A 26,057-nucleotide genomic window follows, 5' to 3' on the forward strand; every position below is an offset into this window, starting at 1 on the left:
CGAGCGGGCGGCCGCCCTCCGTGTGGAACTCCGGCTCGGGCTGGCTCCTGGGCAGCTTCTGCCCCTTCTGTGCGTGCATCCTCCGGCAGCCGGTCCCTGTGCCCCCCTGTTGGTGTTAGCAGCAGCCGTGCTCCTTCACAGCTCTCACTTTCCTGTGGAAAAGGTCTTTTTTAGGAGACGCTGATTCTTGGGAAGCTGTCTGGTGTGGGAAAAGCGCTCTTGAAAAAACAGAGCACAAGAAGTCCCGGGAGACGGCAGCTTGTACATGGCATATGCTCCCCTGTGAGTGATCAGGTCCTGTGAGGGGCAGGAGGTGGCACTGGGCAGCTCTGAAGTACCTGGTTGTTACGTGGGGGGGGTTGAGGTCAATAGGTGTGGAAGTGGAAAGTTTTTACATTAATCATGTTAGGACAGTTCCTTGTGCACTTTGCAAAGTTTTCTGCTTATATTCAAGGTGGGAGTAAAGTAAGAGTCTGCATCATTCTCCTGATAACTTTTAAGAAGGAGTTGAGGTAGACAGTGCTCTGTTACTCTGGAGTTGTTGGCTTCGTAGGCCCTGGTCGCTGTAATGCAGAGGTTAGGCCTCCTCACGGCGCACGTGCTGCCAGAATACTTGCTGCTGAAAGGAAAACCCGAGGTGCCATCCAAAAAATTGGAGTGCAGGTCCAGAAAGTACACGCTGGGAAATGGACCCGGTATTCCTGATTACTTAACCACTTTTGTTCCCAAACTTGTACAGCTGCTCTGAAATAGAGCTGTGAATTTTTACACGTAGGTGGTGAGCGTACCACCCTAACGGTGTTGCTCTGCCGTCTCAACAGCTAGTGTTTGTCTTCATAATGCAAAGGTCGGCTTGGTTCCTGGGAAGGACCAGATGTGCTTTCCTTTTCTGTTCCTGCTGCCGTGAGCTATTCCTGTGCCAGGAGAGAGTACAGGGAAGGTGTTCCTCCAGGGTCAGGCTTCTTCAGTTGTGGGGTATTTGTTATTCACCCTGCTCTCAAGGCTACAAATAGCAGTGGAAAGGGACAGAACAGGAAATCTCCAACACAGATGTGAGTGCCCCTTTCAGCACATGTGGGTTGTTCCGTTATATCCCTGCTATGCTATATAATTCCTCTGAGATAACCCTTACAATAAGTGTATTTAGTCTATTTTTGAACCACTTGTTTTGCCTGTTTTTCCCCACTGGAGCCTGCTTTGGCATTTCACTCTTGTGATGGTTTGAAAACTTGCCAGCCTAAATTTCCTTCTGGCTAGTTGGTGCCCGACTCTTACACAAATGTCAACGCTGGCCTTTCACTTAAATAATTTTTTTCTTTCCTTGGTGTTTGCTCTCTTGATGTATTTTTTGGGCAGCAGTTCTGCCATTTCATAGTTGATCTTTGTCAGCTAAAGAGACCGGGCTCTTTTGGTAGTTTTTTGTGTGATAAGCTCACCAGTCTTCTGATCATCTTAGGGATGGGTGCTACTCTTCCACTTTGAATTTTCATTGATCAGGATCGGAATTGAATTCAGCATTCCAGATGGGGTCTCACTGTTGCCTTAGGTGATGTCAGGGAGAAAAAGTCCGACATTCATCCTGTATGTCTTAATATTAGTCTCTTCACAGCTGCACTGCAGTTATGCTGTCATTTATTAACACACTCATCATCTTCCCCTCAGCCAGCTTTGAAGGTTAGCCCCCCAAGTGAAAGCAAAAACTGTTGTTAATACACAGTAGGTGCATCTCATCTCTCTTACTGTGCTCCCGCAAAGAGGTTTTTCTGTATCTTTTTGTTAACCTCTGATGATTTCTGAATTTTAATTGGAAAAACTTCGTGAGAACACTCTGACTTCTTATGTCAGCATCATTAAAAATATTAAAAGGCATGGATCTCAGGATATTAGAGGAACGTTTTTAATACTAACCCTCAGCTTGATGCCTCCCAGTTTTGCACGTTACTGATGCTGTCCTTTGGCCAGTTTTGTACCACCTTAGGACTTTTCATACTAACTCCCATCTTCTGCATCGTATGTAATAATTTCTCATGTGGCACCATATGATATCCTTTGTCCAGAAAAAAACTTCAAGAAAATGTCAGGTTTTGCTTGATTGATCTATTTTGATGAAACACGCGCTGCTGGGTTTTCTTCTAGTCATGTTTTCCTCCATATCTTTATTCTTTACTTTTGCGTATTTAAATATTCTGATTCATGGGGTTATAATTTTTCAGATTTCTTTCTCTGCCTTACATGGGCCTTGCATTTGTTATTTTTCAGCAGATGGTACGATCTTTGTTTTCATAACTTAGGTTTTAGTTATGTACAGATCCAGCAAGAAAAATGACATTCTTTCAGAACCTGGGCTGAATATGATTCGGCCCCCCTGTGGCTCCTTGGTCCAGGCCTAGTGCATATTGGGTAACTTCTGTTTCCATCATTTCATTCTTTAAGTTGTTTTTTTGCTCCTGTATTAAGTATACTTAAAACCAAGGCAAAATATTCAGTTGTGTTTGGGACATAGATTTGTTAGTTTTCACATCTTGGTTGATTTATACTACATCCACTTGTTGTCTCCTTGCTTTATTTGTGACTAAAGTCTTGTCCAAATTTCTGATTCCTTTTCCTGTTCTTTTACAACGCTCTGTGTATTTCTCAACCCTCTTTGAAACCTATCCACTTGTGTCAGAAGTTCCGTCCTCTTTGTTCTTCCCTTGCTTTAGGATACAGATGGGTTTTGCTCCTTTTGACTTAATGAAACTCCAAGATCTTTTCCGATCTGAGTCCACCAGCTCTTTGGTTTATCTTGCTGCTAGTTTTCTTCATTTCTGAAAGGCTGCTCTTCTAAAATGGAAAACCTTAGTTAAAGACCTTATTTGGTTTATCCTGCCATTAATTGAAATTGAATAATTCATGATTGCTCAGACTGAGATTTCATTGTTATTTGTTTTTTTGAGACTAATTTTGGTGCCTACCTCTGCTGCTGGCATTTAGATTGCTCATGTGCAACAGAATGAAATTCACATTATTCTTCATGTCATTGCTACATGGAGAATTCACAAATGTGGCAGTGAAGGTAGGTAAAGCTTTAAGCACTAAGATGAATTAATAGCATTGTGGATTACTGCCAGGTAAGGAGACTAAAACGGCATCTCTTCACATTGAGATTATTTTTGCAACTCTGAGTCCAAAATGCTATTCTATCTGGAAGCTTGCACTCAGCTAAGTTAATACTGTCCATTGCCCTTCATAGGGAGCTCTTCTTGTTTGATGGTAATCGGCAATTAAAGGGATTTTTCAAGGCCTGCCTTTTTCATTGGTTACATATGCAGCTACAGTTTTAGTGCAGCTACATTTTACTACTGCGTGTAACAAACAAATGCCATAGGGGGTTGTGGATCAGTAGAATTCTGTTCCTTTCCGTAAGATGAATTCAGTGATTTCTTTATGGCACCTGTTGTTCGCAGCTTTGCCCTCTCTGATGTCTTCAAACCTCTCAATTTTCATCTCAATAAATAGGCAAATGTTGGTTGCCTTCTCTAAGGTGAAAGGTATGGAACCCCAGCTGAAAATGATTGTAAATTCTACAAAAATGTCAAGAAGAAAAGCGAGAACTAAGCTAATATGACTTGTAGTATGTAGTTTGGGGGATCTTGCCTTGTATGAATGAAATCTGTCTCTTTCACTCCTATTCACACTTGCAACTGCACGAGTGTCATACAGGCTCTTTAATGCTTGACAGTCTTTCAATTGGGATATCTATTATTCTGGCACTTTTCTTGCAGATTTGAAGCCCTCATTTACATGGAGAGAACCCCCTTTTTTTTCTTCCTTAGATATTTATGAGTAGAAGCACTATTTTTTAGCTTATACTGTATCTATAATAATCTATCACACATTGGTTTCTGTTATTTCTTTCACCTGAGGCTGTTTTTCTGCTGTTTATATAGTTTTCTTTTAGATCCAGTTAGTATTTCTCAAGGAAAACATTCATTTGGGAGTAGGAGACTGTAACCAAAGCACTTATTTTAATTCCTGTCACTCTCCTCCTTTGTCTTTCTACCTGGCAATTGAAAGTCTGAACACTTTCTCCAGCAACCTTATGTTGGAAGAGACAACCTCATATTTATTATACTGTGATAAAAAGTGAGCAGTAGAACTGAAGTGAAAGGTGACAATTCTCTGTCTGGGTAATAGAATAAAACCACGTGGCTTGGAGAAAATAGCAAATAGTTTTGCAAAATGAGTAGTGTACATCCTTGCAGTGAAAACACAAGTAAGACCATCTGATGTTCATCAGAGCTTTAAAAACATACCAACTGCTTCTTACTTTAAGAATTGTCCAGAGAAAGTTGAGAGATTAATGGCAGTATCTGGCAGCCTAATGAGGAGACTTCCCTGCCTTGAATACCCTCCAAGGTGGCCAAACTTCTCAGATAAAACTTTGTGTGCCATGTGTCTGCTAGTAACAGAACAACAGTTGCTTTTTCTCATTTACATATTAGAAGGCAAAGTTAATATAATATTTGCAAATAAACTTGCCCTTCTTGGTGGCTGGCCAGAGTATGGATATCTAAGCATGTACATTTACCAGCTTCATTCTCTCTGCGGCTAGGCTAAAATTTGGACGGGTTTTTGTGTCTTGGCATTGTAGACTTTATTGTATGTGACTTTTCATATAGAACTTGATGTGACCCTTGATGATCAATTCTTACATAGTCAGTGCATGCATTTAACTGTATTAACCTGGGATTGGGATACCAAGTTTCAGTTTTGGTTGAAGACAACGGAGTGTGTTTACTTACAGTATTTGGTCCTGATTATTTTAAAATGGTGATTATTTTTCCTGGTCAGTCTGTACAAACAGAATTGCTTTAGAAAACAATTTTTTTCACTCTAATCTGTTATAATATGACTCTCAGAAATCAACCATTTCAGCCTTGACCATTTCATTTTTATCTTGAAAACAGACATTACTTCTATAACTAAAGTTCAGTTTGTTTAACGAGTGTGTTACTCTTACAGATAACTTGTCCCGGAGTGCTGCTGAAAGACAAAGAGGAACTTTATCTCAGTGTCTCTGTACTTGGACAGTACAAAAAAACTCAATGCGTCCCTGCAGCGTTTCCACTCTTCTTTCAAGAAAAACTAGTATTTGAAAAGGTAAGATAATGTCAAGAGCTAATACAAGCCAAATAAAACCCATCCCAAACTCCACAAAAACTCACTGCAAAACCCCTGAGCACAGCTAATCACACAGAGGATGGCATAGCATTATAACTCCTGATTCTCTTCAGCACAAAGGAGGTGTGTGCCTATATTATCCACATGTTGACTCAAGAATTATGCGTACTGAAGATTATAATGTATGATGAGGCTTTTTAGGTGTTTGTTCATTCTTTTGTGAACTGTCCTTTTTCAGTGTCTGTTTTCCTGGCTTGGAAGGAACTGAATGTTGTTGTTTCAAAAATTATGGCAAGGTGAAGAACAAAGACTATAAGATATAGGAGAGTCAACTTAATTTAGTAGAAAGATAGAATAGCAGCTCAAGCCTTTTTGGTGACTTCTTTCTCCCTTTGAGATACTTTTTTCATGGTTTGCCACTGGAATTCCCAGGTTGGTACTCTGGCCTTATAATTTATGGTTGTTTATCACATATTCTGAGCCCCTGCTAGCTTAATTATTAGTACCATAGGGATAATGAAACACAGTATCTTATAGATATGATCTGGCTTCTTGACTATCTATGAATAATAATACTTTGTCCTTTCTAGTTCTTTTCCTTTAAGCATCCCCCAGCACTTTGAAAACCAGGCTGAGTAAACATCAATGATGCTGTGGTGATGTGGGTAAGATACACAGTGATAATTTCACCAGCTACTGCAGAGTAAAAAGGACCATAGTTCTTTAAAGGCAAACATACCACAAACTACTTAAGGGAAATGTCCTGAATACTGTTTTCATTGTAATTTAGGGGAACTCCAAGACACCAGGATCTATTTGCTTACAAAAGCGGTGAACAAGAAAGCTGAGAATAATATCTGTCTTCTTACAAATAGCTATTGAATAGGTCTAGATACTTGTGGAGCACTGGTACTTTGGTATTTTTTAGTGTTTGGTACCTTGAACAGCAAAGTGATCTACACCGCTCTGCTGAGACTTTTGTACAGAATTAGGGTGAAGTCTATTAGCTGCTCAATATCCAGTGCAACGTCCTCCCCTATTCCTTGCCATCTATTCACATGGGATTCAGGTTAAAAAACCACCCTGAACAGGACTCTGTACATGAATAGTCACTTCCATGAAAATGAAGCTTAAAGCATTACTAATATATTAAAGAACATATTCTTCACCTATCAGAATTCTAGTACATTCACCAATTTATCTTTCTCTCTTGAAATTTTCTCGGACAATACTTATCTCTACGTGTTCAAATCTTCACAATACCTCCTCATTTAAATATGGAGAGGTAACCCTGAATGGTTAGAAAGCATATGACAAGAACTGCTAGCTTTCAATGAATTTGATCATATGCCAAATGATAATTTTGGTTTCCTTTCTTTTCCCAGTGGGGATAGGACTCTTGGCAACCATCTGAAGCAAGGAAGAATATTAATTTTGGGGGTTTTTTTCCTTCTCTTTCCCCAGAAGTCCATCTGATGACTTTCACCATGCTATTATTATTTATTAATTTCTTTTCCAGGCATTTGCTGATATAGTTGATCCTGGAGACCTTGTGGAGTTACTGGAACGTAGGTTCTGCTTTTTATGTATACTATGTTGTATGCGTTAATGTCATGCTGGTATGGGCTCTAAAGACTTTTTGGAGGTTTAAAGTATGTGATAATTTTTCTATCAGGAGCCTGTTCTCTGAAAAGCTAGTGGGTAACCAATGTAGTATATCATGTACTAAATAAATAGGACCCTAGCACTAGTGGGTTGTCAGAACAGAAGATTCATTGTCAGTGCAGGCAGAGGTTTTTTGCTGTCTTTTCGTTACTAGTAACTTACCCAAAATACTGTTAACTAACAAAATGGCTCTAGAAATGTATGCTACATGCTTTAGAACAGGGAAAGTGTTAAAAATTATAATTAATGGAAAATCCAGCTGGTTATCCAGATAGGTAATGGATTCCTTTATCTGATCATTTATTTGATTAATTTTCAAATAATATAAGCATAAACCTTCAATTTTTGTAAAATTATTCTTTCCATTTCTTAAGAAAATTAGATGTCTTGCCACATGTGGAGCATAATCAATTGTAGTGAGACAACACTGACCCTCAACTCGAACTCCAGGAATATGCTCCCTCATACTGGGTGTTGTCTGAAAAAGTGGTGAAGCTTGCATCATCTTCTTTAAAAGCTATCTTCAAAGGACAAACTTGGAAGCAGATAGAACTTCCCCAGTTCTAAGTCAAATTTAGAGTTGTCATTTGTACGCTGCTAATGCCATTGTGTTCACCTGTGGTATTTATGCAAGCTGTTCTTAATTTTCTCTTACTGTTGGTGTAGTGGAAATAGTGTAGTATAGGAAATAGGTACAGTGCTATGAAGCTTAAATCAGTGAGCCATTTTTCTTGGGTTTTGACTATGAGAATTACTTTCCATTTTAGTTTTTTTTAACTCATGAAAAAACTTTTTTCCTTTCTAGTTGACACAGCAGTACTTGAACTAACACAGCTCATTCCTCCAGGTATTGTATCAGTCTCTTCATAAATTATGCAGTTTAATAGGTGAATTTCCATGAGGACATTGCCCATTGTAGCACAACCATTTTTTCCAACACACAAACAACATAGAAAGCTCTTTGACAAATAGTCCTCTGAATATAAAATGTTAATAGATCAAGAGGATCTCATTCTTGAAAGAGAGTAATAACTGAATATTGAAATGTACCATACTCAGGCTTAGGAAAGTGATAATATTTTAAAATTGGAAAATAAACTGAAATCATCCAGTGCACACTTATTAACTGCATCACAATTCACTTGCAAAGTGGCTGTCTGTGAAATTTCGGAGTGCATAATCTTGTTCTCAGAATGACACTTTTTTTCCTTCCATTTTAATGGTGACCATTGGGAAAACTGTTATTCTCACTGTAAGTATTACAGGTCTCTTGGGATATGTGAAGATAATAAATAGCGATTTGTCATACTTCTGTTATTGGTTTGTGTGATTATAAAAATCTATTTTAATGAAATTCAAGTGTTCCCATGAATAATGTAAATCTGCATTTTATTGGAAATAAAGTCAAGTTTTAAAGAGGACTCGTTTGGAAACTGTGGTATTAAAAGCACTCTCTGTCACTTGTCCTTAGTACTTTCAAGGAAACGATTGCTTTTCTCAGGTGACTCACCAGACTGTTTACTTAAAGAAATGTACTGAACATGGATTTTTGTTGTGGGAGGGTAAAATATCTTGGATAAGGAATTTAATTTCAGGGGTCAGAGATAGGTGTGATACAGCCCAACATACGCTGACAAGATGACTGCAATAGCACAATTTAAATTTTTTAATAATATACATTCCAGGTTTTCCCCTAAAGAATTTTTTTTTTTAAAGTAGCAAACCAGGATAGTGAGAAAATCTTGAGATAATGATTTTGATGTTGCTTGCGTTTCTTTCTTACTACTATGCCTACTATTACTACTACTATTACTATTCTGTAATATGGAATGATACCATTTTTCATAAGGGATTGGCTGCCATTAAAAAAAAATCCTGGTTTCTTCTGTGGCATGGAGGGGAAAGAAAGAGAAAAACTACTGAAGAATTGCCTAGAGAAAACTTCTCATACATCTCTTAAAGAAGATTGTGTTAACTGTTCTATAATTTTTTTCACAATAACAGTGAAACATACTTTCAGAGTAGATTCTGCACATTTCTGCTGCTGATTTAACTTGATGAGGTTATTTCCTAGTGTAATACACGTTTTAGAGCTGTGCTGTTAATTTTTAAATAACAAAATTTATCTTAGTTGCAATATGGTCTTGCGTGTGGTGGCTTTGTCTATTTTCCAATTAAAGTATATGTTTTCTTTTTAGTAGGAAAAATTCTAGCTACGTATGAAGAAAATACAAGAGATTTCCTGTTCCCTGACCCTAAGCTTACCTGTGGGCACCATGGTTTAGATCGTGAGATTTTAATGAAGAGGTCCTCTTCTTTTACAGTGAGTGAATATCTGTGGATTGTATTTATGATACAGTGTGTTTCACTGAAGAAACCCCTTGAACTACTTCAAATGAAAAGCGATTGCTTCTGACAGATTTTGCCATTTCAGGTGTTGAATGTACAAATCCACAGTTGAACTTTGGTGAAGGTATAATCTTTTTTCAGAATGCTTCAGGAAACCATTTAATGTGAAAAAGTTAGTTTCCACTTGGTTTGCAGCGTGGCACCATGACATGTCTTCTGTTCAGTTTAATCTGTGGTGCAGTTGTTAGTTGAAGGGATGCAAGAGGAGAGGGAGATGTCATACCAACTTCACGGTTCTCAACAGATAAACCACGTAACCCTCCCTCCTCAGTCTCTCTTTGTAGCATTTTGTTTCAGACCATTTTTGGTACTGTTTAGGACAATGACAGTCAATACAAATTTATAGTGCTATGCCATCTGACCTGTGGGCCTCCCTGAGGTGCAAGATCACCACTAAAACAGTAATTAACTGAAATTTGGCTTAGTGCTGTATGATTGTTTTTCAGTTCCAAAGCCTGTTTCTTAAGGTCTGTTCAGGCCATTCACGCTCATTTAGCAACTTGCCTTTTCTACAGTTTCAAAAAACTGTCATGATAAATGACATCTAATTGGCAGAATGAGTGCAATGAATTAATGTTAATTTTCTGGAGAGAAGGACTCAAGTACATAGCAAATGAAAATGAATTTATCTCACACTTCCCTTTCAACAGTCAAACTCTATGAATCTTAGGTGTCAGTGGAATAACTCAGGAAGGCACTCTGAAGATGATGGCGATGACGTGGGAGATGTGTTTTGGGGTTTGTTTTATTTTGTTTGTCTTATTTTTTTAAATTTTACTAGTGGAATGGCAGGACATTTGGATTGGGAAATACAGGGACTCAGGTGCCCTGTCCGTTGTGCTTGGATTAAAAACACATGGCAGGAGGGAAATGCTGATTAAAGGTCACTGGTATCTTTTAGCTGGTATAATCTTTACCCTGCAAGGGCAACCTGGAAATTGGCCAGTCACTTGCAATTAGAAGTACTAACTTGGTGTCTAATGCTGTGTTAACATTTGAATGAATTAAAGCTGTGATTTTGTGATACAAAATGTATGGTTCTGCAGCAGCTTAAACTGTCCCTGCAAAAATAGCCATCATTTTTTGGCCATAGCATCTCTTTGATATGGCTTATCCTATGTATGTTAGTGGTGGTTCAAGAGAGGGGGTGGGACTGTATTGCTTTCATGTTACTTATAGAATAGGTACTTTTCTGGTGTTGAGAAAGAATAGATAAGGAGGTAGTAATAAATGAGGTGGTATTAGCAAAATGATTGCAGATTTTTTGTAAATGCAATATAATGAATCTTTGTAGAAGCAGAGCCACTAGAGAAGTTTGAGGTTTTTTGTTGGACTGACTTTAATACAAAAATTATGTATTTTCTAATAAAGAGAAGGTGCCATAATTTGTGGGCTGTGAGAAGATGCGATCAGAGTCATTTGGATGTGTAGCTGAATGGTGACACTGTAGTAGCTTTAAAAAGTTGACTGATGAAGACAGAAATGTATGTCTACGTCCTTGGGAACAGTGTAAATGAAATTCATCTCTGCCCTGGAACGAGGACTGCAGAAGCATCTGTTGCTCCGTTCCACCTCCATCACAGACAGAACAGTTTAAGAGAGGATTTTGGCATACTGACCCCATTTTCAGGAATAATAAAGAAGCTATTGTGTTTGAAATTGGAGGCAGGCTCCCGACAAGAACTTGTGGTTCCTCTCCCTGCTTGCCAAATGGGATAGCTGTGAGAGGATCTTTACCTCCAGTAGAAATGCAGTCTCAAATGCCTCTATCTTCCAGTGTTCCCTAAGCTTTACTGGCAAGTATCTCCTGCTAACTCTGTCAGCACCAAGCACTGAATGTGGATGCTAAGCAAAAGGGAAAGCGTTAAAAAAGGTCTTGAGAACCCTCACATTATTCCTATGCCAGTCAAGCCATGTTCTTCCCACATGAAAAGTTATTTATAGCTAGCTGAGATGTTGAGTATTTTTGACTGACAGCTGTGCTTCAGTGGAACTTTGCTTCCAAATAAATTTGTCTTTTATTAAAAAATAAAGGTAGCAACAGCAAGGTTGCGGTTGTGGAGTTCAGATAGGCAGTGACAAGCAGTGTCTGATTAACACTGCTAATCTGCCAGTTGGAAGGAATCCCAAATTGAGAGGATCAGAACTCCTCCAGAAATCTGGCACTTGGCTGATAATGTCTCTGGCCAAATGTCTTATGAGGCTTACAAACACAATACGCGTAAAAGACGTGCCTCGAGTTATCTCCCCTGGTCCAGTGTTGCCCAGCTGAGGCTTTTGCTGGCTCTTCTGCATTTCTCTGCAACCCTTGCCTTTGAGAATTTGTTTAAGCCTTGACGTGGTGACTTCTTACAGACGTTCTTATCTCCATTCCCCACCCTCATGCAGTATTTCCCATGTTACTTAAAACAGTTTCTTTTTAGTTATGCTATCTTTCCTTAGCATACCAATACAAGAGCTTCTATTATATTCATATATACAAGCTACAGACTCGTACTCATGCTCCTTACTGTCAAAAGCACATATTAGACTAGTTTTCTAACTTGGGTTCTTCTAAATACGAACCACCTTTACAGTTTTTCTATGATGAAATTAATATTATATCCATATCACTTCTGTTTAATGACTGGTACAGAAGGACTGCCAGGCCTGCTCAGGGCTGCAGACACCACTAAGCTGGAGGCAGAGGAATAGATCCCAAAAACTTTCTGGCTGGATTTTCATTTACAGATATGTTCGGGGCTATACGGCAGTCTGTACGTAATACTATATTGAATATCCTTCAGCAATCCCTAGTTTGGGAACTGCAGAAAACAGAAGAACTCCTCTGATTCCTCTTGGCCTATAAGTTACTTTTGACATATCCATGTCTGTGTATGCGAGTGCTATCCCATCTTCCCTCTCCACAAACCATTTCTCTGAAGAAACCATGGTTTTGTGTGATTTTTTTTTTTTAGCTATGACCATTTAACCATTCTGTAATCATTCTCAGTCTCTGTAAAAGCAGTAGGTGCTCTGTTGTTGCTTTTTATAGAAGACTTACTTATTCTGATGTGTCCTTTTTTCAATTTTTGATAACACTTGACAATTCATTAGTAATAAAAATTAGTTGATTAAAGACAGTCAGCTTTAAAACCTCTTTTATATGCCATAACTTGACTTAATTGAATCGTGGACTCTGTTAATTGCTATGACTGAGCTGTCTTGGCATTTTTGTCATTTCGTTTCTATAATCTAACCTGGGGCCAGATCATATTCCCTTATGGGAAATCAGTTTGTGTTTAGGCAGGTGGTAGAGAATTCAGCTTTAGATAAGCAGTAGACTTCACTCATGAAGTTCTGCTAATCCTTAAGAACATGAGGCAGAGTCACAAACAGACCAGCTCCTTTTCATTTCTTAGTGATTTTGTGTGTTCGTGTACACAAATGCCCACGCACACAGATGCCTCAGGGCAGCAAACTCTTTCCATGTCAAAAGAAGAGAGGGTAGAAAGTTTTAAGGACACTTGATTCTCTCTTTGCTTCTACAGAGCTGTATAAGATGCACATAGATGATTCTCACTTGTTTATAGCATATGTGGCCTTTAGTTCTTTTGTGCCTTTTTTAAGGTTGCTGTTTTGGGAAATAACGCTTGTGTGTCATAATCTCTGCCATTTGCACCCAGTAAATTTTGTATATGTTGGCCAATTCTAGCTAAATTTAACAGGAAGTAGAGCTCTCAAAGGTATTATGTTTCTAGACACAGCTGAAGTAAAAGAAGATGAGTTGAACAGGAACTGTCAGCCATGTAAAGATGGAAGGACCTGCTGGCCATTAGTACATGTGTGCTGGTTGACCAGGAGGGCTCAGCTGGACCCCACTGACTCCAAACTGGTCAAACTAGGGTTGCCTCTTGCCAGCCACATGTGTAAGAGGGGATTGAGAGGAAGTGGAACACAGTTATAGAACATGGGAGACAATCCACAGAAATCGGACTTTGCTGTAATGGTTACAGAGTGAAAGGGGTTCTTGGCCATACTGTTACAAATGAATAGTTATTTGCAGTGTAATTGATTAATATTCAAAATGTTTTTACAAAAAAGATTGCACAATTGAGAGTATTTATAAATAAGTTTCGAAAGTTAGCATTAATGAAACTTCTAGAGCATGACTGGAATTTTTATTGATGCTATATAGCATGGCATGAAAAATCTTTAAAAGTGCTTTTGACAAAGAAATGTATTGAAATAAAAGTCAGACCTTAATTGTTGTACGAAAGCAATATAATCATCTGTAATTGAATTGTCAGAAATGCAAATGTTAGCATCTTGACATTTACCATTGCTGTTCTGTCTTTTCTAATTATCTTTATTAAAGGCTGAAATTAACAAAGGAAATGGCTGAAAATTAGGAATGGTTTGTTACATTAGGTGACATTTACTTCTTTGATACCCTTTATCTTGAGTTGGAGCTTGATGTTCAATTATTGTCTCTCTTCTAGGGAATTGCACCAAAATTGAGATTTTCTACAAGCTCCCTTATTACAGAAAGTCTGTTAAGCTCAGGAAGGAGTCACATACAGGTTAGCATAATTTAATTGTTTGCAATTTAATTTCTAGATTTAATATTGATAGCCTTGGTTCCAATTTTTGTATGTGCTGCTCACTTCAAACTTTTCTCATTCTTTTGTTGTGGTTAAAGCAGTTGTCATGGGTGCTTGACAACTTGATTAAATTTTTAATCAAGTATGAGTAAAGAGTGGGTTTGGTGCATGACAGTAAATGCTGAGAGTTCCTTGAATCTGAAACAATTATCAGCTGCTGTGTTCTATGATCAGCTGAAGTGTCAATCCCTGGTGTATTTGGAGGTGGGAAGATGCCTTCTCACCATTTCTTACTGACACTTAAAATTAAGGTGGGACAATGAAAGCTAGGTGAAGTCAGAAAAGGTACATTATCAAACAAACCAATTAATTTAATTGTTTTTCATAACAATATCAGTTACAGTAATGGAAATGAAGATTTCTGTTGAAAAGGCTGTCACCAATATTAATCTGGAAATGCTGCTTCTGCAACAAGCAAAGTTAAAGGTGAAGTAGCTGAAGAGACTGGGGAAAAAAAAACCTCTCTGATGTGTTTGTTCATTTAGCACTCCTCTCTGGTCTCACAGATTGGAATTCTGGTTGGGTTTCCTGGCACAAGCTGTCACGTAAAGTTACTCTTATGTCCTCCTTTTTTTGCTAGATTATTGAAAAATGGTGCAGCATCATTAAAATGGAATGGTTGTCAGGAAGGCTTGCGTGCAAAGAGGGTTAGGTGACTTTGACCTGTTTGTGGTGTTGCTAATTAGTTCACTGAGAAGTTTCTTCCAAATTTAGCACAAGAAATGTATTGAGACACTTAGGTAAAGAATAATAAAAAAAAATCAGTGGAAACTGTCATTGTCACAAAACTAACTTCACTGAAGGTAACTTCAATAAGGGCAGTTTGATCTAAAATTAAAAACATCCTTAAAAGTATTTAATATGTTATGAATGGCATATCAAATTTGCATGTGTTGCTGTGAAGGTCTAGTTTCACGATTGGTGTAAGCCAGAAGAAGCACAGCCTACTTAGAAATTAGTCTTAGAGAGTCCTGGAGAATTAGGTCTGGTTTTGTTTGGGCCAGTTCCATACTCTGGCTCACTACCAGCTGCACAAGTGCTAGTACAGGTGTGAGAAAGACAGTGGCATGAACAGTCTGTGTGATGCCAGATTCAAACTATGTTGATGCAAAACAAACACGCAACCTCAGCTTCATTCATTGTTGGGTGTACAGGGAAAGGCTTGAAGGCAAGCTGGACATTTTATTTCTGGGTTCCTCTGAACTGAAGTAGTGCATGCAGCATACAGATTTAAGAGTAATGTCAACTTCCTCAAGCTTGAAAAATAATTTCTAACAGGAAGAAAGTCTTCCTGTAATGGTACAAAGTCTTGCTGTACCATTGTTTTTGATCTTTTACAACATGTGAATTTGGGCCAAATTTGACCAAAAAGCCTAATTATCCATACTGTGGTATTCAAAGTTAAAACATGCTGCTGACTACACAACTTTTATCAGGCTACTTAATCTAGAGTGCCTTGACCTATAAAGCTTGTGGAGTAATTGAATGCTCATTTAATGCAAGGAATTACAAAGGAATGATAATGTATTTCAAACAAAACTTCAGTGTTGGAAACAGTTTCCCAGAATTTGAAATCGGTCACTGAAGAAGTTAATAGCTATTTGGAGGGGGTGTCAGTCCTGATTGTTAGGTAGGCTTTGCTGGTAACAACAAAAACTACAACAGCACCACTCCCATCCTATGTTGTGGGAAGGGAGGTGGTAAGGTTCGTTGTTCCTCCACTTTCCTTTATTCTGCTGTATGTAGGTATTTTAAGAGCAATATCAACTCAGAGATAGACTTTTAAGGCAGTATTTGATAATGGTGTGATTTTTTGATAAATTTTAGCTACAAAATCCATATTTCGGGTGTCAAGTGCCAGTTTTACAAATAAACAGCTGCTTTGCCTCTTCTTTTGCAAACGTATTCACATGATTTGAGAGGATCTTTGGAAGATGGTCTTTAAAGTTTCTGGGGTTTGGGGTTTTTTTTTGGGGGGGGGTGGGGGGGTGGATTTTTTTTTTCCTGAACATGGCTTCTTGATTATAACTGTTTAAAGAACTAGTAAATTCACCATGATCCAAGAAAATACAAATATATGAGAATGTAATTACACTAGAGGCTTTAGGCAACTCTAAATGAATATAATTTAAACTATTAAAGAGGCTTCTATTTTAATTTATGTATTTTATTTTAAAGGATAAGAATTTTAAAAGGTTAAAAAAGTTTAAACAGATGAAAAAATGCTTCAAATCTGTGTATGTCCAATCCAGGTAAAGTTTGTGTTAAATGAACTTGTGACAAAATTCAATTTAATTTTTTACAGTCTCTGTTCACTAACTGTGTGAGAAAGCTAATTGGGTAAGTATGAGACACTTAACCTTAAGATCTAACATATAGTAATGTGTGTTTTAACCTCCTTCTGGTTTCAGAGAAAATGGTAAATACGTTGTTGGTTTTTAAATTGCTGTTTGATTATAGTTTTGTGAGGGGAACATCAGTTGACATGACATTTATTTCTGTTAAAATTATTAGTTCCCTGTTTGTATTATTTTCAGTGATCTTTGTTCTGCATGCTGTCAAACCAGATAATTTCTCTTTTTCACTTTAGGGTGATTTGAATTGGGTACATCACTCAACCCCAAATGGAAAATTGCAAACAAAGTTACCAAAGACAAATACTCTTTCACCTGAGAAAAGCAGGCACAGCTTAGCAACAAAGAACTACGAGCAGCCTACAATAGCTTCTAAATCACGTTCTCCATCTCCATACACAAAAAGACGAATGTGTGAGCTATCAGAAGAAGCCAGGCAACGACTGGCCCATTTAAACCTTGGTCCTTATGAATTCAGAAGAGAAACTGATAAACCTCCATTTGTAGTTAGACGGGTTTGTATTCTCTCCAGAGTGCTTCCAGCTTAAGCTCAGATCAAATATTGTTCTTTCACTAAATACTGCTCCAAAAATTCATTCAGCTCTTAGTTTAGATGAATAATTTTTCTCTCCTTAACAGTCTGTCACATAGTGATTTAAATGTAAAATTAACTAAAATAAAATTTCTTTTATCTGCATTAGAAACAGACAAAGATCAAATTCTTTCATGAATATCTTGGTTAAATTCTCTGAGGCCCCATTTCTTTTCTTCCAGCGCACTAGACAGGATAATAGGTGTATAAATTCAGCTTGGAAGTAATTGATATTAGTATTAAAAATTCCTGAATAAGACTTTAAAGAAAGAGGGTCTAGTCACATTAGGAACACTTACACTTCCTCTCTTTCAACTTTTTCTGTGTTGGCATCCTATGATCTTTGAAACACTTCCTTTGCTCAGAGCTACATCTTTAACACTTTGACTTAGAGTTCATAACCAATCTGACTTTAGCACCGGCATAGGGACTTTTTGTTAACCGTATGTGAAAAATTGTTCTGAAATGAGGTACTTGTTTAAAGAAACTGTGTTTAAGTGCTTTAATACGAAGGGGCCAGATTTTCTAGCCTCTTGAAGAATCATATTCTCATATATATTTTTTCTCTTTATTTTTCTTACGATTGCAACAATCCTTTATTTTTAGAATACCACTTTGAACGTGTAGGGGCAGAGATGGGATTGTTCTGATTCTGTGCTATGATATTATGATTTGGCTACAATTTGGACACTTGTCACAGCCATTGAGATAATTTAGTGTTTAATTAGTTTGCTTCTCACTTTATTTAATTTTTTCTAGTTTATGTACAAATGAATTAATAATATCTTGTCAAATTTTAGAATTCTTTTTCAAGTTTTATTCTACGTATAGGTACCTTTTAGAAATTCAGATTAGCCTTAATAAGCCATTAATCATTCATCAACCTACTGTTTATCTCTCTCTCAGATATTTTTCTTTTAACTCCTTTTAACCAGTTCTCCTGTTTTTTTGATCTATAGGTGAAGCTCACAGTTTATTATAGCATCTGTTTATTGATTTTGATTGCTTGGTTATGTTTGTACAAAAAAGGGAAAAGCTTGTCTCTTAATGTAGCATGTCCTGACTGTCATGACCTGTCTAGATTGAGAATGCTCCTTTTAGGGCATCTTTACTGCTGAGGACTCTTTTGGGCTGGAGATTTTGTTACATGAAGATTAAAATTAGATTATGTTAAATGTAACTTTTTTAATTAGGAAGAGATTCGGATCTCTCTTGGTGAGATCTGAACTGTTTGGAATAAATATGAGATACCGAGAACTGTTTGAAAAGGCTGCAGACATTATAGATGAAGGAGAAACTATCTGCTTTTTTTTTCTTTGAACAATATGATATTCAGGTTTCTAGACCTTTCTTGTACTGTTTTTGTTTATGCACAGTAATGCTAATAATACACATGAGCAAAGTGTTGTGAAAATAGTTTTAAATGGTATTTAAATAAGAATAAAATATTTCAGAACGGACTAGATGTGATCTTATGAATGAAACAGAAAAAAATAGAAATTGATATATCTGATACTGAGCATTTTAACAGTATTTTTGCTTCAGGTTGAACAACCAAGTGCTGGTATTAAACTTCATACCTGGTGTCCCACACAAGAAAGCACAGTGGAAGCCTGGAACAAGGTAGACCATGGTCAGTATTTTCTACTATATATCTCATTAACGCTTTTGTTTTCTGCAGTAGTTTAGTGAGGTTATTTTGTTTTGGGGGTTTTGTTTTGGTTTTTTATTTATTAAAAAAAAGTCAGTCTACAATGGAGAAAAGGCTGTTCTTTCTTCCTAGGGATAGGAAGAATATTGAATAAGCTACTGCTGCAAAAGGTGGTTTTGAATAGTTCTTTACCTCATGAAACTTGGAACATAGTTCTACATGGTAGGAAAGTAGGAGTAGAAAATACCAAAGCCCAGGTGAGTGCTCTGTTTCACTCCACTTGTTTTGATGAGTTGGATAGTGGAGCAAATGTGCACCACAGTCTGTGGGTGTGTTGATCAGGCTTGAAGTATTGACCATTTTGAAGTTCAAGGGCTCTGTTTCTTTGAAAATGAATAATGTTTATTTCAGCAGTATTTGTGAGTAGTGGATCAGTGACTTACCATTATTAATGAGCATCCAGGATGTGCTCGAATACCTGCTTCGGCATTCATTGGTATCAGTAAGCGAAGGTTTAATAAAAGGTGTGGGACCAGAAATTTAAGGAAGTACCCTAAAACTTGAGTTTATCATGTGTGTCTGGCAATATGAGGATTTTAATGAGCCTCATCAGTATTAGTTTATGTGTGCTCTGCCTCATTTTTTATTTTGCCTCCCTATTATTATATATTATTATTTTGCTAATTATAAATTGTTATATAGCAAACCATTATGAACTTGTTATTTTACATTTGTTCTTTGTAGTAGCACTGGGTGCTGGATTTTAAAGGTTTCACATTCCCCTTCAGGTCATACTTACCACTCTGTAGTAGCTGGATAATGCAACAGATCTATTATCATCTGATACCATTGCGTACTTACAAAATGAGTTGATGGTTAGGAGACTAAAATCAGTGGTTAGGAGACTAAAATCTACCTCACTATTAATATCCAGAGAATTCGCTGGTCACCTGCCTGTGTCTTGAGGCTTAACTGTAACTTCTGAAAAAAACAGATTCCTAGGATTAGAAATTTTAATGCTGACAGTACAGTTTAGTCCTTTTTTGCTTTTGTGCAGGTAGCTAATAGAGGGGTGTCTTTACATTGCTGTACAGCATAGAAGTACCTCTTTGGGCTTGGGTCACAGTATGAGGGTTCACTACGGACTGATATAACCGATCAAGAAGCCAGACAATTTAATGTCAGTCCCTCAGGGGTGAGGTGCATATTGACATTGGTGAAACATCCTAACCCGGTATGGACCTAATAGTTTCCCCACGTGTGTTTCCATGGGCTTTGTACTCATGTTTGTGGGTCAGTGGTGAGGGAAGGAATGAAGAGGTGATAGGAGGGAGAGGTGGTCATTGGGAAGCTTGTTCAGAAAAGATTAGTAAGATAGTGTAATGTACATAAGAGTTTTTGGGAATGGTAGAGCTTGATTTTATATTGATTTAGGCAATTAATAGCTTAACAAAATGTGCTACTTCTGTCTATGCAGAAGACGGTGCTTACACTGATTCATTGTTATAAACATTGTATTCCATTAAATGTGAAGTCATTGTTTTCAGCTAAAGAAAGTGATTTCCTGAAATATTCTGAGGAGACTGTTTAGAATTTCACATAGTATAGTAATAAACTGCTTTAGTACTGTTTGGGAGGAGAGGTAAGCTATTTTGTAAAAGATTTCATAAAACTTAGGACATTTGGATTTTCGTTTGCATTTCTTCTGGGATGCACTTTTTTTCTTTCTCCAGATCCTTCTCTTCTCGGCAGCTACAGACCCAAGAAAGCCAAAGTGAGTACTTTGAAGTGCTATTGTTTACAAATGGTTTTTTGGGAAGCTCTGAGTGAGAAGGATTGTCCTGTGTAGGTATTTTTGAAACTTTATCCACTATGGTATCAAATGCAAGAAAAGGGACATTTTAAATCTTATCTAACCTGGTTTAGGCCTGCTGAGAGATTATTTACAAATAGAAATGTGGAACTTAACACTCTATAATCATGCCTGTAGGTACAGAACTTGCTTCTCCTTGGCATTAAGGCTTGTGACAAGGCTGTAGAAGAGCTTTTAAAGACAGTTTGCATTTGCCTTCCCGGTCATTCTGAGAGCACACTTTATTCTGGAATTGTATGCAAAGGTAGCACTGGTACAGGTGGCAAGCCACTGTTCCGTTATTTCACGTCCTTGCTTTTTCAGATTTTAGCTGCTTTGTGTATTAAATGGATCTGAAGATTAATGTCAGGGTTCCTTTGGTTTTTGGTGTTTTCTATTCTTTCCATCCTCATTAGTTGTTTTTGCCTGTGTTCCTGAAGTACTGCAGAAATTGTGGATTTAGGCATTTAATTATTTATGCCCTCTTAGATTTCCTAATGGCTTGGACAACTGATGATAACAGGGAGGAGGAAAGAAGGGAAATTAAAAGTATAAACCTTGATACATATTAAGCGCACTTATGTCAGATTCTAAACTTTTATTACCAAGGATTGCATTTTTGCGTACCATGTGAGTCTAATATGTTGTGCCACTTCTGGATTGTTCCATGGCTGTAAATAAGAAACTGTAAAGAAAATAGAGAATTTCTACTAAATATGCTAAATATGTTGGGGTTTTATGGGGTTTTTTAATGATGGCTATTTTAAGGTTGTGCTGCCCCCCCATCCCTCTGCGCCCCAATGGGAAAGTAGATTTTTGGAGCAGTCATTGTTTGAAGAATGCAGATAGCTGAGCTACAGGTTAATTCATCATGTTGGTGATGCCTCTAATCACTGTGATTCTCACAAAATCAGGGCTGAAGAGAACATGTCTTTTTCTTGCCAGAAATACAATATAGCTTTGTTTAAGAGGAGCTGTTTCCCAAAGCTGAGGGAAAAAAAAAACCCTGCAGCCTGGAAAGACCTAATGAATAACCTGATTATTGTTGGTCTGGTTTTGTTGTGGTTTTTTGTTTTTTTTCCTCAGCTTTGGGAAACAGCTCTTGTAAAAGTCCGCATTCCAGGTAAAAGGGGGTAACCCATGGAGACATTTTAGTGATATGTTTCAGGTAAAGAGGAACTATGAAAGTAACTAGTATAGGGAAGAGTGAGTAGAAGATGAGTAGATGGGCCTGAGTTTTCCCTTGAGGAACAGCAAATAATGAGGCAAAAAAGTCTAAGAACAAGGGTTCCCACACTGAGGAGAGGTCTGAGGTTTGTGTTGTTCAGACTCCCAGGCATTATTCTGAACCTGTGAGATTCCTGGGAGGGGTAAGCCTTTAAATTGTGCAGTCAGAAAAGGTGATAAAAGGCCTGTTACACTAGACTTTGCCATAAGATGATGTGTTAGATACCAACAGAGTCCTCTAACACTTGTGGTTTTAATTTAAACCAGGGCTCTTTCTATGAAATGCGGGTCCTTGTTCTTTCCCCAGCAGGCAGATATTTCTGCATGTATGTGCAACCTTTAACCTTTTGGTTTGAAAAATAAAAACATGAAAACTGCACATCTTGATATTCATAATAAATTTTAGCAAGGTTTGGTGTTTGTTTTTTTACAGGCAAAATCTACTCATGGAAAAGACTTTGACAGGTCTGATGTTTGCCATGAGGATGTGATCTCAGATCCACCCAACAGACAGTCCCATTCTGGTTCATTAGAGCATTCAGCACCTCCAGCATTTCAGAAGCATTCTCTAAGTTCTCTGCTAAATCGATCTTCTCTAAGGGAAAGGTAATGACTTGGTTTTGTTTGTGAAATTCTGGAATTATTAATATGAGCAGATGATAACAGTACTTGCATGACTATAGTTTGCATGTTTGGAGGTGTGCAGGCTGAAGAGACTGAGAAATCTTTCCCCAACAACTATGTTGTCGTTTGACTTTTCCTCAGGTGCTGTGTTTGCCGTCACCTCTCTGCTAAGTGAATACAATCCTAATAATATGTCAGTAAAAAGGATCTTTGACATCTCTGTTGCTAATCTTCTCTGAAACAATGAAGCCCCAGATTTCAGGCTGCCAGTGTCCATCTAAAACAGAGAGTACTTAAATAAATAATCACTGTTTCAGAGGTGATTAGAATCTCAGGAATGTAAATATAGATACATGTCAAGTAGGCTTTATGGGAGGTACTTGGAAACCTTTTTTCCTTCTGACTGTTGTTCAGCCTAGTGTTTGTAATCACATACTTGTGGCTATTCTGTAGTTGGATGTGACACTAGTGTGCATAACATACTTGGGCTAGCTTTACTCTAGTCAGTGTAGTATTTTCCAATCTTTCTGCTTTACTGACATCCTAAAATGTTGTTTTGTTTGAGTTGAAGTGTGGGCCTCTGTAGCAACTGTGTGTATATTAATTGCTATATTGAAATTAGTTTTCTTAGTAGTCTCCACTGACCCTAATGGGGTTGGGGTGGAGACAGTTTCTAATATCCCTTAGTTCAGTGGATTTCAATCCCTGGGTTAGTATTTTGGGCAGGCCTCACAGCTTCAGTGTCTCATGAGGGTGGAATGGAAGAAATGTCAAAAAGCAACAGATTTTTTCATGCTTAAGTCCTCCAGTCCTTCAAGGAGAGTATTCCCTACCTCCTGCTGAGTAGAACATATACTTGGTACACAATGCTTCTACCGTACATTCAGTTTAGTAAGTTACTAGATGGTTTTCTGGGAGCAGAACAACTACATACAAAGCTGAGCCTGAATAAGCAAATACATAAAGTAATTGGGAGAAGCTGAGGATCAAACTGATGTCCTGTCCTAGATGCTGAAGTGTTTACTGAGGCCCTACTTGGAGATGTACTTTGGTGGCTAGTTCACACTCATTCCAGGCTGTTTCATCCTTGTTACCATTGGTACCTCAGTTAGTCAATGCTCACAGGGTGTGTTTGATAGCCTACACACAGCCTAATGCTTTTTTTCAAAATAGAAAAATTGTCTCAGTTTTTTTCTTTAAAAAGAAAAATGACAGATGGCAGGTGGGGATTGAATTTTTAATATTTAAAAAGATCAAGTTGGTGTTTTAACATCTTCCTCTGCTTGAAAACTTGCTTGTTTGTTATTCTGTGTAATAGTATTTCTTGAGAACTGTGATACAGAGATTAGGATGTATCTGGGGTTTGGAGGAGGTTTCTTTGTCATCTTGTCAACCTCCCCACTCTCTCCTGGCATTGTTTGTGCATTAGTTACCAATGTCTGGGGAAGAGATATGGTAATGGTGACTTTTTTATCCTTTTTTCAACTGGGCCTCTTCGGGTGAGGGTAAATTTTAAAATGGATTATATTTAAAGCTGACAGGGTCCCTTGTATTGATAGAAGGAAAGTCTTGTGTGTTGTGAGCTGCTGTTAAATTCATAGTAATTTAGTCATCTGCCAGTTAATCTTGAAATTATCTGAATATTCTTGCTTTTTCTCTTTATGACCCCTCTCCAGAAGAGATTTGTGATCTTCTGAAATTATGTTTTTTCTTATTAGAAAAAATGTTCTCAGCTCTTTAGAGATGTAACATCTCTTTAACATAAAGATGTAAGCATTTACTTTTGTCATCAGAAAAAATTCAAAATGAGAAGGTAAAGGGCATAGTCTAAAAAATTTGATCTCTCTTTCATGCTGCTGAGATAACAATGGCTTTAGCTGACTGTATACTGAGAGCTACAGTTGGAATGACAAACATGGATCAGAGGTCAGTGTTTGGAAATGCATGGAAACGCTGCTGTTCAAATCATAGAAATACAGAGAAAATCAGTACTACTGAAAGTATACCAGTGTTAGTGTATTTGCAAGAATACAGAATCTTACCTCACAGTATTTGGTGTTTATTTCCTCAATTTTATTTTGAATTACAAAGACAAAGAGCTTAGCATATCCAGGCTATTTTTTTTAATGCTAGTCAACCCACAGTCAATATGAAACTTGACTCCCCACCTCAACCTTTAGTTCCCTTTTCTCCCTTTTTTTTTTTTAAAGTAGTGTGAAGTGAACATCTGCCTTCTTGAGAGTACTTCCCAGAGCACTGCTGAAGAGTTGTTAAGCCACTGCAATACTTCTCAGTGATACAGAAATTGGGGTCTTGCATAAGGTCCTCTGAGCCCTTTTTCTAGTACTTCCCAGTCCCTTTCTGTGAGCCTGCTAGAGAGAGTACAAATCAATCCTCTCCTCTTTTCCACTGGGTTTGAACCAGAAGCAGAACTGTAAACAGATTTACTGCTGAACAAGTCAGCAAAGTTTTGAATATTTATTTTTCATACTTTATTTTTACATTTTTCATTATTTAGGTCACCTAAGGAAAGCATTTGCTAGTGTTGCAAACTGACACTAAGCAGAGTGATGTGGCTGTACAACTCTACTTCTTATTTTGATTCTAGCTCCTGTGCAGAGCAATGGTACATGCACGCTCTTCAGTTCCCACCCATGCCGTGTGGCCAGCTTCAGTCAATGCAGTTGACTTGCCCCCGCAGACTGGTTGGTTGTGCATAGATAAGTATCCTTTTGCACATAGATAAGCTGTACATGAGCCAGCAATGTGTGCTCGCAGCCCAGAAGGCCGGTCGTATCCTGGGCTGCGTCGAAAGAAGCGTGGCCAGCAGGTCGAGGGAGGTGATTCTGCCCCTCTACTCTGCTCTGGTGAGACCCCACCTGGAGTACTGCGTCCAGCTCTGGAGCCCTCGGCATAAGAAAGACACGGACCTGTTGGAGCGGGTCCAGAAGAGGGCCACGGAAATGATCAGGGGGATGGAACACCTCTCCTATGAAGAAAGGCTGGTGCTTCCAAATATATAGGCTGCTGTGCTTTGATTTAGGGCCTTGTCTGTGTGTAATTGTTTCTGCTTCATAGTACTATCCTGGCATTGTAAAAGCAGCATAGTTCCTCCACTTAAAATCCTTGCATTCTTACAGTATTTGAATTGTAATGAAAACGTATCAACGTACAGGAACTGGTATGTACCAATATAGTCTCTAAAACACTTTTGCACTGGTACAGCTGCATCTGCACTATGGTTCATAGGCATCAGTCATTTTAAAAAAAAGTAAAACCAAATTTCGTTCTTTACTAAGTAGACCAGTAAAACTCTTAAGTGTAGCCCAGCCTTTCTATTGTGCCTCCATACAGACCACTATACATGAAGAACCAAGTTCATCGTACTGAATTGCCACTTCATGTCCTCTTAAATGAGAATAAAGCAACTTCTCCACTTACTGTGAATGCTGCATAAATGCCTACTTGGATATAAAATCTGTGAGGTTTATTTCTATTTCAGAATTAAATATATTTGGTTTTCTTGAGAATCTCTTTTTCCATGTGTAAGTTCTTGCAGATTGTGGTTTTTCAGGTTATACTTAGCTTTAAGAGTTCTTTCTCCCTCTTCTCCCCAATTACAGTAGCGTTCTCTCCAATTGTGAATCTGGTACTACAGTACTTCATTGATTTCTGTCCTCTGATAGTTTGTCCTTGTATGTGATTTTGCTTGGCATGAAGTCTGCGTCTTTGAAGTTGATGAATTCTTCATGGAGGCCACATGCACTGAGTTGTTCACAAGGCTAGGAGGTGTGATGGTGGGGGAGGGGGTCACGATAGGCATTGCAAATATTCTGCAGTAGGCTTTTGCATTAATTCTACTGATATGAAATGTATC

At 37.9% G+C, this 26,057-nt stretch overlaps 1 protein-coding gene across 1 annotated transcript in view; it reads left to right on the top strand.

Annotated features, from left to right (window-relative positions):
- The first annotated feature begins 568 nt into the window (after positions 1 to 568).
- SPATA6 (spermatogenesis associated 6) overlaps positions 569 to 26,057 on the top strand; it is a 37,368-nt gene continuing 11,879 nt past the window's right edge. The window contains exons 1-10 of the mRNA XM_009326600.1: positions 569 to 695; positions 4,976 to 5,142; positions 6,683 to 6,731; positions 7,634 to 7,675; positions 9,027 to 9,151; positions 13,719 to 13,799; positions 16,471 to 16,749; positions 18,372 to 18,459; positions 20,211 to 20,251; positions 21,990 to 22,162. Of these exons, the coding sequence (XP_009324875.1) occupies positions 569 to 695; positions 4,976 to 5,142; positions 6,683 to 6,731; positions 7,634 to 7,675; positions 9,027 to 9,151; positions 13,719 to 13,799; positions 16,471 to 16,749; positions 18,372 to 18,459; positions 20,211 to 20,251; positions 21,990 to 22,162 (1,172 nt within the window). The remainder of the gene's footprint in view (positions 696 to 4,975; positions 5,143 to 6,682; positions 6,732 to 7,633; positions 7,676 to 9,026; positions 9,152 to 13,718; positions 13,800 to 16,470; positions 16,750 to 18,371; positions 18,460 to 20,210; positions 20,252 to 21,989; positions 22,163 to 26,057) is intronic.

This window comes from Pygoscelis adeliae, unplaced genomic scaffold (assembly GCF_000699105.1).
Source record: "Pygoscelis adeliae isolate BGI_AS28 unplaced genomic scaffold, ASM69910v1 Scaffold306, whole genome shotgun sequence".
NCBI classification, from domain to species: Eukaryota; Metazoa; Chordata; class Aves; order Sphenisciformes; family Spheniscidae; genus Pygoscelis; species Pygoscelis adeliae.